The sequence below is a fragment of the Ictidomys tridecemlineatus genome, chromosome 15 (genome assembly GCF_052094955.1).
Source record: "Ictidomys tridecemlineatus isolate mIctTri1 chromosome 15, mIctTri1.hap1, whole genome shotgun sequence".
Classification (NCBI taxonomy): domain Eukaryota; kingdom Metazoa; phylum Chordata; class Mammalia; order Rodentia; family Sciuridae; genus Ictidomys; species Ictidomys tridecemlineatus.
In genome coordinates, this window is record NC_135491.1 from 36,539,715 (window position 1) to 36,552,539 (window position 12,825).

Sequence of the window (12,825 nt, forward strand, 5' to 3'; positions counted from 1 at the left end):
TCTACGGTTGAAAACTATGAGCCATTCCACGGCTGTGCACCTTCCCTCTTTGCCTTCTCCCTGCCCCGCAGGCCCCTGGGTTCGGCTTCTCCTGAGTGCCCCGACTTTCCTGTGTGCGGGTCCTGCCTTTCCGCTCCAGAGTGTCTCAGTGGGACAGTACGGGCGTGGCTGGGGGAGGGAGCACCCCTGCATAGGGACCCTTCTCACCTGGGCCCCAGGTACTAAAGGTTGGTAGGAGCCTCCCTCCATTTAAACAGCCAAACCCCACGGGTATTTCCAGATGTCCCCTTACCATCTCCACCACTAATGCTTCCCATTGACAATTGCTTAAATAAGAGACAAAATAACAAAGGGGCGGGGGACAAATAATAAGCAACTGCTTTATTCTGGAGGATGAGTAACTACTACTGATCAATTTAAGTATTTATTGAACAGTTTTATGAACAATCGTAGTAAGTACATATATTGGGAGGGGTCCTGGGGACTGAACTCAGGGGCACTGGACCATGGAGTCACTTCCCCAGCCCTATTTTGTATTTTATTTAGAGACAGGGTCTCACTGAGTTGCTTAGTGCCTCACTTTTTCCGAGGCTGGCTTTGAACTCGAGATCCTCCTGCCTCAACCTCCTGAGCCACTGGGATTACAAGTGTGCACCCCAGTTGCTAATATTTTTAACCCAAGCAAATCCAAGGGTTCACGTCTTAGGTCTTATCCTAGAATCAGGTTGGCCCGTGCCTGTAATCCCAGCTGCTCAGGAGGATGAGGCTGAGGCAGGAGGATCACAAGTTTGAGACCAGCCTCAGCAACTTAGCAAGACTCTGTCTCCTAAACAAATAAATAAATGGAAAGAAAAATCACATTTGAAGAAGCACAAACAAGCAAACAAAAGCCATGAACTTGGAATGCAGGCCAGTCCTAATGAACTCACCCTCTTTGCTTTCAACACTCCCTGGTTCTCCTTGGCCCTGGAGTTTCTCACAGTCTCTCTCACTCAGCCAAAGAGGCCGCTTGCCCTCCCTTAACCTTCTCCCCTCCTGTTCTACTTCAGCTCAGCCCCTGAGCCAGCAGGTATGAATCTTTCCTCTAACAAAGATGGGGAGTGGGGGGCGGGGAAGCTGCCTTAAATCAGCAGGGAAAGGTAAGGAAGCCCTGCTCAGCCATGTTAAATCATTGATGTCCCTTCAAATATGTATAAAAATCTTCCAGTTAAAAGGCACTTTTATATCGAGTCTCTTTGCTCCCCGGAGCTCTCCGCGGTGGGCGGAGGAAGGCTAGCGCTCCTCTTTGTCTAGGAGCGAGGCGGTGAGCATCTGTCGGCCATGACTGGCCATGACTTGGGTGACTCCGGGCCCAGCCACTGATGCCTGGAGGGACTGGGGTTCATCCCAGGGCATTTGGTTTTAAGGCTCCATGTTCCCTTTAGGGAGTAAGAGATCAAGGTGGGGGTGGGGGGCAGAGCCAAAAGAGCCATCCCTGTGGTCACCCCTGGGGCCACCCTCCACCCTGTTCTGTGCTGCTCACTCCCCCCTAACCCTAATGGGGCTCCGCGGTGGAAGGTCGATGGCAGTTTCACGACATGCTCATCCAGCTGCCTTAAAAAAAAAAAAAAATCATGACCTTCTTGAAAAGAAACTTCTCTGCCCCCCACCGTGGGAATGTCCACTCTGGCCTCGGTCCAGGAGCCCCACCCCGTCCAGCGCGCCCCAGGCTGCCTGTTTTCCATCCACAGAGCCACTCCCAGTTCTCTGGATGACAGGGTCTCTCTCCGCCCCTTCCCCACCGCTCCCCAGCACAGGCCATCTGTCCCTGCGCTGCCCACTCACAGCCCTTTTAATAGCACCACCTTGGGGAGGCTGGTCCCCGGGGAGGTTTCATAACCGGCTGGGGGGAGGGTGGGGACACCCCAGGGCTGCCCAGGCCTGGAATGGAGTCGGCTGTTCAGGGAGGCAGGTGGCTAAAAAAGTCCTAGTGGGGGACGAGTTTCCCAGGGTGGGGGCCCTTCCTGCAGCTCCCCACCCAGATGGATGGAGGAGTGTGCGCACATCGGAAAGGAGGCAGGAGAAGGGGCAGGAGAGGGGAGAGGACGCCTTTCTAAAAATACAGCCCATCTGCACCGTGTGAGCTAGTTTCCTCGGAAACCACTGGGAACCGAGCTGGGGCATGGCAGGGCGCCGTCGTGCAGTGATCTGGGGCCTGGGTGGGTGGCAGCCAGCCCTCCTGGCCCCCATGCGCTCACCTGGGAGGCCCCGCAGCTCTCCTTTGGGCCTCTGTGAGGCTGAGTGCCCAGCAGCTCCCATACCAGCTCGGACTCCAGCAGGGAGTCCCCATGAGCACTGGAGGCACCATCTTGGCACCTCTCTGGAGGGCTGAGCTTCCTGCTTCTGATGGAGGCCCAGGGAAGCCCGGAGCTGCCACCTGGCCTTGCCAAAGCAGCGCTGATACAGAAGTGGGTTCCCTCTTGTGCCCTTGGCCTGTGTGCAATTGCTGGGTTTTCCATGGGAGAAACCAGGAGTGCAGAGGTGGGCAGGGACGCGGGATGCCCAACCGGCTGATAGGCGTGGTCCGTCTCAGGGCAGCAGGGAAAGTCTGAGGGCTTCACCCTTAGGAAAGGCTCGAATTAGATTTTGGAAAAGAAGGGAGCCAGGAATGAATGGATCAATCAAGGAAGCCATCCTTCCAAAGTAGGCAGCCATGCTGTGACAAAATGAGCACCAAGGTCCGGAGGCAACTGAGTGGTAGAACTAAGAAAAAAAAAAAAAATTAGAAAGAGCATTGAGTACCAGCCCAGGAGTCCATGAGCCGAGTCCTGGCCCTACCTATGCAAGTAATTGCTCCTCGTTAGCCTCAGTCTCCCCGTCTTGCTTCAGCAAGCACTTTATGACCTGGGAAATGCTTTGCTAGAGGCCCATGCCTGTAATCCCAGTTGTTTGGGAGGCTGAGGCAGGAGAATGGCGAGTTCAAAGCCAGCCTCAGCAACATAGCAAGGCACTAAGAAACTCAGTGAGCCCCTGTCTCTAAATAAAATACAAAATAGAGCTGGGGATGTGGCTCAGTGGTCAAGTGACCCTGGGTTCAATCCCCAGTACCAAATATAATAATATAATAATAATAATAGGGAATTGTTACTGACCTTCAACCAAATAGTTTAAAAGAAAAAATTTTTTTTCCCTGATTTTAAACAATTGGTCCTGATTTGTTCTTCTCTCAGGTAGTGCCTAGGGACTTTTTGATATATAGACTTCTGTACCTCTTGGGGGAACCATGCATATTTCTCACACTTGGGATAATACTATATATTACTTTTGTAGCTTCTCTTCCTGTTTGTGACACAAGCATTTCCCCATATTATTAAATAATATTTGATAACTTATTGACCCATACTGTATGTATATAGTGACCTATTGATGGACATCAATCGTCTTCTAGTTTTTCTCTATTGTTCTCCGTGGTGGCCATTCCTGGAGCTAAGCCATCAGTTGCCCTCCCTGGTTTCCTAAGAGAGTTTCTCCTAAGGAGGGGGATTGCTGAATAGGAACCTTTTTAAATAATTTTAATCCATTTTACAAAACTGTCCTCCAAGATGGGCACAATGGCGTATGCCTATAGTCCCAGCTACTCTGGAGGCTAAAATGGGAGGATTAAGTTCCAGGCCAGCCTGGGCGATTTAGCAAGACCCTGTCTCAAAATGAAAAATAAGAAGGACAGGGGATGTAATTCAATGGTAAAGCACCCCTGGGTTCAGTCCCCAGTGACACATACACCCACAACAAAACAAACTTTAAAAACTGCCTTCCAGAAAGATGTACCCATGTTTACACCCATCAACAATATGAGAAAGTGCCAGTTTGGGTGCGTCTTGGCTAGTTAGCACCACAAACTTCGCCAGTTCTATTAGCCAGAAAGAAAAAGAGGATCTTATTTTAGAGTTTGACTCCTAATGAGCTTGAGTGCTTTCCTGTGTATTGATTGGCCCATTTTAATTCTTTTATGAATTTCCAGATTCTTAACTAGTTTTTCACCTCTGCCATCCTGAAGTCCCGCGTAAGGGATGGTTGTACCAGGATGATTATGTGGGTCCTTTGTCCCCCACCCCAATCTCCTTCTCCTGCTGCTGGCTCCTCCAAACACACATTCGGGGGCATGCTGTGTATGCAGCTCTGCAAATGTGACCTTTCTTGCCCCGAGGTTCAGAGGCCCTGGGGTCTCCCAGAAACACCCAGCAGTCTGGGGACCTGGGACCTCTCAGCTATGGGCTGAGACCCCCACTGCAGGTGGCCTGTCCTGACAGCACATCCCCTGCTTCAGTATCACAGGGCCTGCCACACTGGCCGTGTCCCCTTCGTGCATCCTTGAGCTCCCAGTCCCGGGAGAAGCTCAGCTCTGTCCCTCTCCAGCTGTGTCCCCTCCAGAACCTCATGTCCTCTTCTGGCCCTGCGGGGCTTCCTCACACACCCCTGTGATTCCCCATAATGCAGGATTTTGCTTTGAAATGGCTTAGGGATCATCATGTGTTGCCTTTCTATTTTTTTCAAAACACATTTCAACCTTTAAGGGCAAATAACATAAGGACACTCTCCGAGTGTCAATCCGATCCCCTCAAACCCGCCTGTGCCCCTGCCCCCGCCCCGGCTCTGGCTTGCGATGTCCTTCTTCGCCGGGAAGAGTCAGAGCCCGCCCCAACCTCGCCCTCCTTCCCTCCTAGGGCTGCTGCTCCACGACGTGACCATGGCGGGACTGCAGGAGCTGCGATTCCCCGAGGAGAAGCCGCTGCTCCGGGGCCAGGACGCCACCGAGCTGGTGAGTTGCCCCTTGGCGATCCTGGGGGCAAGCGCGCCACCTCGTGGCTAAAGGGAACAGGTGCCTTCCCTGCCGTCTTGATGATGTCCCTGCCTTGATAGTTCCCGGGCCAGCTGAGCAACCAGGACCCAGACAACTTCGCTGTGGCTTCGGGTCTCTTTGAGGCTGGGGCTTTGCAGAATCAATGTCCCCATGTGAATGATGTAAAGACCTAGGCATAGACTGGTGAACGCACTTAGCCAGGGTCACACAGTTAGCGCAGACCATGACAAGCCTGGGTTCTGGGCACCCCACAGCCCCCCAGAGTCACTACTGCAGAGTGCTTCCTCTGGCAGGGGCAGAGGCTGCCCTGCTGGCAGGGCCTGCCCACATCTTCCTATCTTTTTGTCACAAGCTTCTGAGGTCCAAGGTTCACCAGTAGTGCCACCAAGATCCAGGGGACTGAGAAAACTCAGGGTGGCAATTTTGTCCCAAACATCCCTCAGTTGGGAAGCCAAATGCTGGATTTCAGAGTCTTCTTCTACCCCACACCTTCTTCTAGGGACTCCCGTCTGCCTTCCCTTCTGTCCCCTCCCAGCCCAATCCTCTCATTGATTGGCACAAACCACTTTGCAAGGAGAAGCTGGGGGTCCCCTGCTCATTAGTCCTACAGCATCAGTGGTGGGGCTCCCTGCTGGTTCCTCCATCCTAGCCCCCTCATCCTGCAGTGAGGAAGCCAAGAGTCCAGTCCTTAGATCTTCAGCCTGCCCTTCCCTGTGCCTTGCCCTGGCTCCCCAAGGTTCTCACCACAGGGAGGTGAGCCTCAGAGCCACTGAGCAGCCAGCATTGGGACCAAGCAGCCAGCCAGAGATCCAGGGGATCCAACCATGTGAGGCTGGCAGTCCTGCCCCAGAAGGGCACAGTCTTATCTTAAAGGCAAAATCTTGAGTGGGGGCTGGGGCTGTAGCTCAGTGGTAGAGCATTTGCCTAGCATGTGTGAGGCACAGGGTTCGATCCTCAGCACCACATAAAAATAGAGAAATAAAATAAAATCATTCTGTTCATCTACAACTACAAAAAAAAAAAAAACAAACAAACATGTCCACAAAGGCAAAATCTTGAGTAAACTTCTGAGGCCTAGATTATTTGAGGGCAGCTATTAGGGGTCTGCAGGTGAGCTGCACACTTAGTAGGTCCTTTGTTCTAATATATTCACTCCTGACCCAAACTCCCATCTTGGTTTTTTTTTTTTTTTAAACTTCAATACTTGGGATTAAACCCAGGATGCTCTACCACTGGGCCATGTCCCCAGGCCTAGCCCCGTGGCCTCACTAAGTTGCTGAGTCTGGCCTGGAACTTGCCATCCTGCTTCAGCCTCCCGAGTCTCTGGGATTACAGGTGTGCACCACCATGAATATGCTTGCAAGAGCCTTCTCCCTGGTCTCCTTCTGCCTTTCCTGCGTAAGACCCTTTTACAGTACATCACCTCACTTCACCCAGAGCTGGTCAGTGACTGCCATCTCGCTCAGTTACATCCACAGTCCTTCCTGTGTGGCCTGCACCTGCCCCCACCCCATCTCCCGCCCTTCCCTCCTGGTCCACTCCTTCTGGCTTCCCTGAACATTGCCATCTTATTCCGGGCTGCTCCCTCTGCCTGGGAGGCTCTAATCTGGGCACGTGCAGGGCTGGATCCTCATTTTAGTCAGGCCTCTGCTCAAGGGTCCCCTCCTCAGAGAGGCCTTCTCTGACCACTGGGTCTAATACTGACACCCTGCCACGTTCTGCCCCTGGCCCTAGCACCAACCACTATCAGCCCCCACCCACTAGCTGCTGGGCAATCATCTGGTCTGTTTTATGCCCACGTCTCCCCGGTACCTAGTACAGCACCTTTCACACAGTCAGCCCTCAGTAAAGAGGTGGGCTAGATGGGAGCCACAGATTGTGATAAGCTCAAAAGAAAGAAACTTCTTAGAACTTTTGGAGAAGTTGTTCTTCTCCAAGACAGTTTGTCTTTTTTTTTTTTTTTTTGGTAGGGGTACTGGGGATTGAATTCAGGGGCACTCGACCACTGAGCCACATCCCCAGACCTATTTTGAATTTTATTTAGAGACAGGGTCTCACTGAGTTGCTTAGCATCTCGCTTTTGCTGAGGCTGGTTTTGAACTCGAGATCCTCCAGCCTCAGCCTCCCGAGCCACTGGGATTTCAGACAGGCACGTGCCATCGCGCCTGGCTCCAGTTTGTCTTTTGAGGCACATGAGCAAAGACCTCTTGTGAGATTTTGGAAGGGTTCATGGTGAGCCCCCGGGACCTCTGTGCCCATCACAACTGCCGAAGAGGGTGGCTTACAGAGGCACTGCCTGCTGGGACCAGACATGTGACTGTGGCCCTGACCAGCCCCCTTGGCACAGTGCGGACAACTGAGGGCATCTTGGTCTGACGCCTCTGTGCCTGTGGCTTCCACTGCTCTCCTTGGCAGGTGCCCAGAGAGATGCTGCCCTTCCTCTACCTGCCTGCCCACCCTTGCTGCCTCCTTTCCTGGCTCAGTAAGCCCACCTGCCCCCCTCCTCTGCCATCCTCCTGCTGCAGCCGATCTCTTCTTCATCCTGCGGGCCACGAGGATCAGACCAGAGTTAGCCACTGTGACACCCCCACTCCCAACCCCTCCGCGTAAGAGTCAAGTGTTTCCATCTGTCCTGGAGTCTTCGCTACTTTCTTGAGTCAGCATAACCCTGTGCTGGGGACCTGGACACAAAGGCACATTTAAAGCCCAGTCCAGGGCCCAATGAAGTGTCCTCTGTGCCCACAGCGAGGTCTTCAGGTATCAGGTATCAGCCCACTGGTGGTCCTGTGCCTCCGAGAGCTGTTCAGTTTCTCTCTCAGGCTGTGATACTCACACACAGATTCCGCCTTTGTCCCTTTCTAAATCTCCTGCAATTTGCCAGGTGCAAAGTGTCGGGAGTCCAGTGAGCGGTGAATGCAGTCAGCTCTGTATCTGCAGGTTCCACACCCACAGTTTCAACCAACCACACAGAGAAGGTATTAGAAAAAAGAATCCCGTCTGTACTGAATGGGTGCAGACTCTCTCCCTAAACAATACAGTATAACCACTATTTACACAACAGTTACCTTAGATCAGGTATTATAAGTAATCTAGAACTAACTTAAAGGGTGCTGGAGGATGTGCCTGGATTCTATGCAAATACTACACCACTTCGTAGAGAGAACTTGAACATCTGCTGATCTTGGTGTGTGTGGGGGGTCCTGGAACCGATGTCCTGCAGGTAGGAGGGACTGTGGTGCTTCTAACATTGCCCTGCGTCCCTCTTGCCTCTCTGGACTGGCTTGCTTTGGAGACTCCAGGGCCTGGTGGGTCCAGGGATCGGTGGGAGGCTGGGTGCTCCTTCTCCTGGGCCTGGGGGCCACCCCTGTCTCCCACAGGCCACTCTCGGACCTTCCACTCTGCTCTTTTCCTTGGGGTTCGGGCTCACCTCCCATGGCTCGGGGGGGGGGGGGAATTCAGACTGGCTCACATTATCCCTGCAAGTTCCCTGCTTTTGGGGGGCCATCCCCCCACGCGCCTCGTCTCCTGGGGCCCGTGCCCTGAGAGCTCACGCCATTATCTGCCTCATCCTTCTTGTCAGGTTTTGTTTTTAACAAAACTGCCGCCTCCCCCTCTCCCTGAGCTAATTGCCGGGGGAAGGGCTCTGGTACAAAACCTCCCACGGCTGCTTCCCCAGCCTGCCTCCCGCCAGGCTTAGAGTGAGAAGGTTCATCAAGAACCAGCCCAACCCCTTCCCCCGCCCGTGTCCCCTTCCCCCAGTCCTGTCCCCTTCCTTTGAAGCTCCAACAGTGGCTGCCCTGGAGGTCTCTGATCGGGCACAGTCTGCACCTCCTCCCAGCAGGCCCAGAGCTCAGCCTTACCTGCGCAGGCGCTTGTCTCCTGGTAGCTTTCCTTCCCTGGTCTCCGAAGTGGCCCTGAGAGCTGGCCCAGCTTCCTGGCCATACAGATGAGGAGAAGGGACCCAGAAAGGACGAGTTACACCCTAGAACCAGGCCCAGTGGCACAGTACCCTAGGGCTGCCTGGTGACACCCCTCCCTCCCCCGCCTGGGCTCAACTCTCCCTTTAGCTCTCCGTCCACGCCGCCTGGTGACCTGCAGGTGCGTTTGAGCCAGGCCACCCTCATGTGTGAAGTCAGATTGTTCATCCAGGTCCGGGTGTTTGGGAGCCATTCCCACCAGGCTTTGCGCGGAGAGCACAGTCAGACCTGGCCCTGTCCTTGTGGCACCTGGAGTCCAGTGGCAGGACCCGCACTGAGCAAAGATGCATATGGCCCAGTGTCACATTTGCTCAAGTGACTTGAGAGTGCACAGCAGGGGCCCAGAGAGCACCTAATGGGTTAGAAAAGTCCCTCCTCTCTGCGCCCCGTGGGCTCAGTGGGCCCATCCTGTGTGACGATCACAGCGCCTCTTCCTGCCTCTGCCCCTGTGTCCTGGTGGTCGGACCCTGAGGAACGTCTGTGGGGGCAGGAGGGCCCAGCAGCCAGGATTGGAGTCCAAAATTCTCCTACTTTCTAGCCCCGGGCCCAGTCTCATCCTTGTCACCTATAAAACAGAAATCTTTGCATTTTGAATTGGCAAACTCCTAGGCTTCTCCACTAAGTACTGGACAGCCTGGGGACCTGGGGACCTGGTGGCCACTTTCTTTGTCGCTGACGTGGACGGGATCAGAAAGCCACCCTGCTCCAGGCAGAGCCGCCAGAGGCCTCTCATGCCACCCAGAACCTGACTTGACCCCTTGTGTTTGCCTTCCCACAGGAGAACCCTGACACCTTCCTCTCAGCTGTGGACACAGACTGGAAGGTAGGTTGAGGCTCGGCCTCCCTAGATATGGAACCCACAACTGGCCAGCCTCTCTTCTCACCTGTCCAGGCCCCAAAGTGTCTGAGTCCTTCATTCCGTGTGCCCCCATCCTGGAGTGGCCAGGGCTGGGCACCCCACGGTCACTGCTCACAGCAGCTCTGCCTGACCCCTGCCCGGTGGAGAGATGCCCAAGATGGAGGCCGTGGGACCCTCTGAACAGGACAGCTGGGAAGCCAGGGGAGGCCTGGGGAAGAGGACGGAGAAGGGAGGGAAGGATGTTGTCATCTGAATCAGCATTTTCCTCCAATGAGAGCCAGCTTGACTCTGAAATAGCTCCTGTTTCCATGGCAGCAGTTGCCTAGACAACCATGTCCTCTTTAGTTTGATGCCAGATTCTCCATGAAAACCGAACCTCTGTTTTTATTCCCCTGCAGGATGAGTGTGTTCACTTGGCTAGTCACTTCTCCCCTCTGGGTCCCCTAGTGACCATTTATCTCCAGGTCTCAGAAAATATCTAACAGCCGTCACCAGGGGAGCCTTCCTGGGTGACCAGATCCCACCGTCCATCCAAATGTGCTGAGCCAACGCAGACCCTGCCTCCTGATAGACGGAAACAGCCCCCAGGCCACTGTCCTGGTCTCTGCCTGACCTCCATTTGGGTCAGTCTCCAAGCCCCGTGACAGCACTGGCCTCGTGGTCTGGACGTGGGCATGACGTGCAGGAGGTGGGGCTGCCTCTGGCTCCTCCCCGAGCAGATCCCTGCAAGGATGAGGATCTGGGCCTATGCATGGGTCCCTTGGTCACGCGCCTCTTCAAGGACACCAGGGGAGGCTTTGGGGCACACTGTGCATATGCTCAGATCCCCCCAGAACACCATCTCCAAACACCAAGGGCTTGGAGATGCAAGGAAAGGATGGGACTCAGCAGTGGGGGACTAATTGTCCCTGGAGGAGAGATGGGAGGGATGTGGCCGGGACACAGCCCAGCTTGATAGGAAGGGACGGCTGGAAATCAGAGCAGACAGGACAGGGCATTCTCTTTGTCCTCAGTGCTCCCCATGAGGGAATAGGTGGGCACATGGGCCCTGAGGAGGGAGCTGGTGAGATAACCCCCAAAGCAGCCAACCCCGGCCCCCCCACGCGAGTCCTAAAGATGGGGGGCCCAGCCCTGCCACACACACCCCTGCTGCAGGAGGGATGGGGGGGGCCTGGGCCTGGAGGAGGCCGCTGCTGCGTGGGAAGCTCCCTTTCAGCTGAACCTCTGAGCACAGGCCAGCCCTGCCCAGGACGCCACTCTTGGCAGTGGCACCCAAGTTCTCAAGATCCCTTGCTTGGTAAAGGGCACATGTTACAAGGCACCTTCCTGTCTCCCACAGTCACACAGCCTGGAGACAGCTTTTTAGTTTTTAAGGAAAGTGGTCACAAAGATGGCCGCCATCTGGATCAGGATCTGACATGGATTTTATCCCAAGTCACAGTGGCAGGCTGTATGACGACCTGGGCCTCGGTGGGCTCAGCCAGGGGAGATGGACCAAGACAGAGACCAACAAGCACCACACAGGCCTGAGTCGAGGTCCTGGCCCTGCCACTTATCAGCCATGAGGCCTCCAGCACAAGTCACTCATTCATTTGTAGAGTGACACAGGCAGCTGAGTGTCTGTAAGGTGACGGGGCCCACAGATGCAGTACTCAGATGCTTGAATGACTGACAAGTGAGTGCATGGAGTCAGAGCCAGATGCCTGGGTATGTCCCTAGTTCTGTGTTCACCTAACTGTGTGGTGTTGGGCAGGTTACCAAACCGTTCTGGGCCTCATCTGCAAAGTGGATGTTAAAAGGATAAAGTGAGATAGTGTGCCAAGTCCGTGAACAGAGCCCGGCGCGTGGGAGACCTTCTAATGTGTTTGCTACTCGGTGATGTGACCACGGGCCCAGTGTGCCAAGCACTAGTAAGCTCCATGTTTTATTAGCTGGGTAGCAAAATTACTGACCTCTCTGTGCCTTGGTCTCCTTGTCCTTTCCCATAGGTTTGTGAGGGTGGTAGGGGTTACATATGCCTTTGGGTTTCTCCCATTTACAGATGGAAGCCTCAAAGAGGTTGACTGATGTGCCCAAGGTCACATTGCAAAGAAGTGGCAGAGCTATGGCTGGCACCAGGATTTGGCTAGCAAAAGCTGAATCTGTCTTGTTCAGACACACTGCACAGCCTCCAGAGAAGGGGTCAGCAGTTGGGGTGTTTTTGTAGTTTTGTTTGGTTTTGTTTGGGATTGAACCCAGGGGTTGCTTGACCACTGAACTACATCCCCAGCCCTTTTTACTTTTTATTTTGAGAGCGGGTCTTGCAGAGTTGCTGAAGCTGGCATCCAACTTATGATCCTCCTGTCTCAGCCTCCCGGGTTGCTGGGATCATAGGCCTGTGCCACCACCTCCGGGTAGGGGCCAGCAGTTTGTAGAGGCTGGCAGATTGTCTCATGTGCCTGCCGGGGGAGGCAGGGTGGAGCCGGGTCTGGAGTGAAGTAGGCAGTTTTGTGCTCTTTCTCACAGCGACTCAGCGAGGAAGGCACAATTCCTCCCTCACAGCTGCAAAGCCTGAGGCACAGAGAAAACAGAAACATCACCAAGGACCCACCTAGGGGTCGGGCAGGACTTGTGCCCAGGTCTGTGGGTTTGCAGCCAGTGAGCTGAGCAGAATTGGGGGTAGATGCAGGGGCAGTGAAAAGCCAGCTTCTCACCCGCAGGAAGGGGGTGGGCACATGGGGAGCAGAACTCCAGCACCTTGAAGAAGCACATGGGAGGACTCAGGGCCAGACACGCAGGGCTGGACCTGTGCAGGCCGCCTCAGCCATCCAAGCTCATTCCTGTGTTGTGTAGCTGCAGAAATGGGGAGCATGGACAGACTGGAGGGGCTGGGGGAGACCCCGTTCCACACCACTGCACTCTTGCTAGGAAGTGAGAGGTCAGAGATGGGGCAGGGAAAGATGTTGGTGCCCAGAGACAGAGGACACGGCCAGGAATAGTATACATGGCCGGTGTTGAGCAGGTCAGCAGGCAGCCGTGGTCAGAGCATCCGCTGCCTTCTGGTGGGGCTAGCCCGAGAGCAAGGCTGTAGACACAGGCTGGGGTGAGCCGCGTGTTCCTTCACCAGTGAGACAGAACCGGGGCACAGGTGCCCAGCACCCGCCCTTTCT

At 54.6% G+C, this 12,825-nt stretch overlaps 1 protein-coding gene and 1 long non-coding RNA gene across 10 annotated transcripts in view; one reads left to right on the forward strand and one right to left on the reverse strand.

Moving 5' to 3' along the window:
• The window catches only part of Ndrg4 (NDRG family member 4), a 41,991-nt gene that overhangs the window by 15,571 nt on the left and 13,595 nt on the right, over nucleotides 1-12,825 (forward strand). For 4 of the 7 annotated variants that reach the window (XM_013366070.4, XM_021721538.3, XM_005318247.5 and 1 more), the window contains exons 2-3: nucleotides 4,704-4,798; nucleotides 9,596-9,640. In XM_013366070.4, the coding sequence (XP_013221524.1) occupies nucleotides 4,727-4,798; nucleotides 9,596-9,640 (117 nt within the window). In that variant the 5' untranslated portion in view covers nucleotides 4,704-4,726. The remainder of the gene's footprint in view (nucleotides 1-4,703; nucleotides 4,799-9,595; nucleotides 9,641-12,825) is intronic. The other 3 variants (XM_078032421.1, XM_078032423.1, XM_078032422.1) reach the window with 1 other exon arrangement.
• Nucleotides 356-10,429, reverse strand: LOC110597354 (uncharacterized). Of its 3 annotated transcripts, none has more exons than XR_002483156.3 (4): nucleotides 9,702-10,429; nucleotides 8,701-8,774; nucleotides 2,238-2,742; nucleotides 356-1,589 (listed from the first exon to the last, which is right to left on the reverse strand). It is a non-coding gene; the product is annotated as an uncharacterized LOC110597354 (long non-coding RNA). The 3 variants fall into 3 exon arrangements; XR_005731645.2 differs by having other exon boundaries at nucleotides 356-1,593; nucleotides 9,702-10,428; XR_013430929.1 differs by having other exon boundaries at nucleotides 356-2,742; nucleotides 9,702-10,406.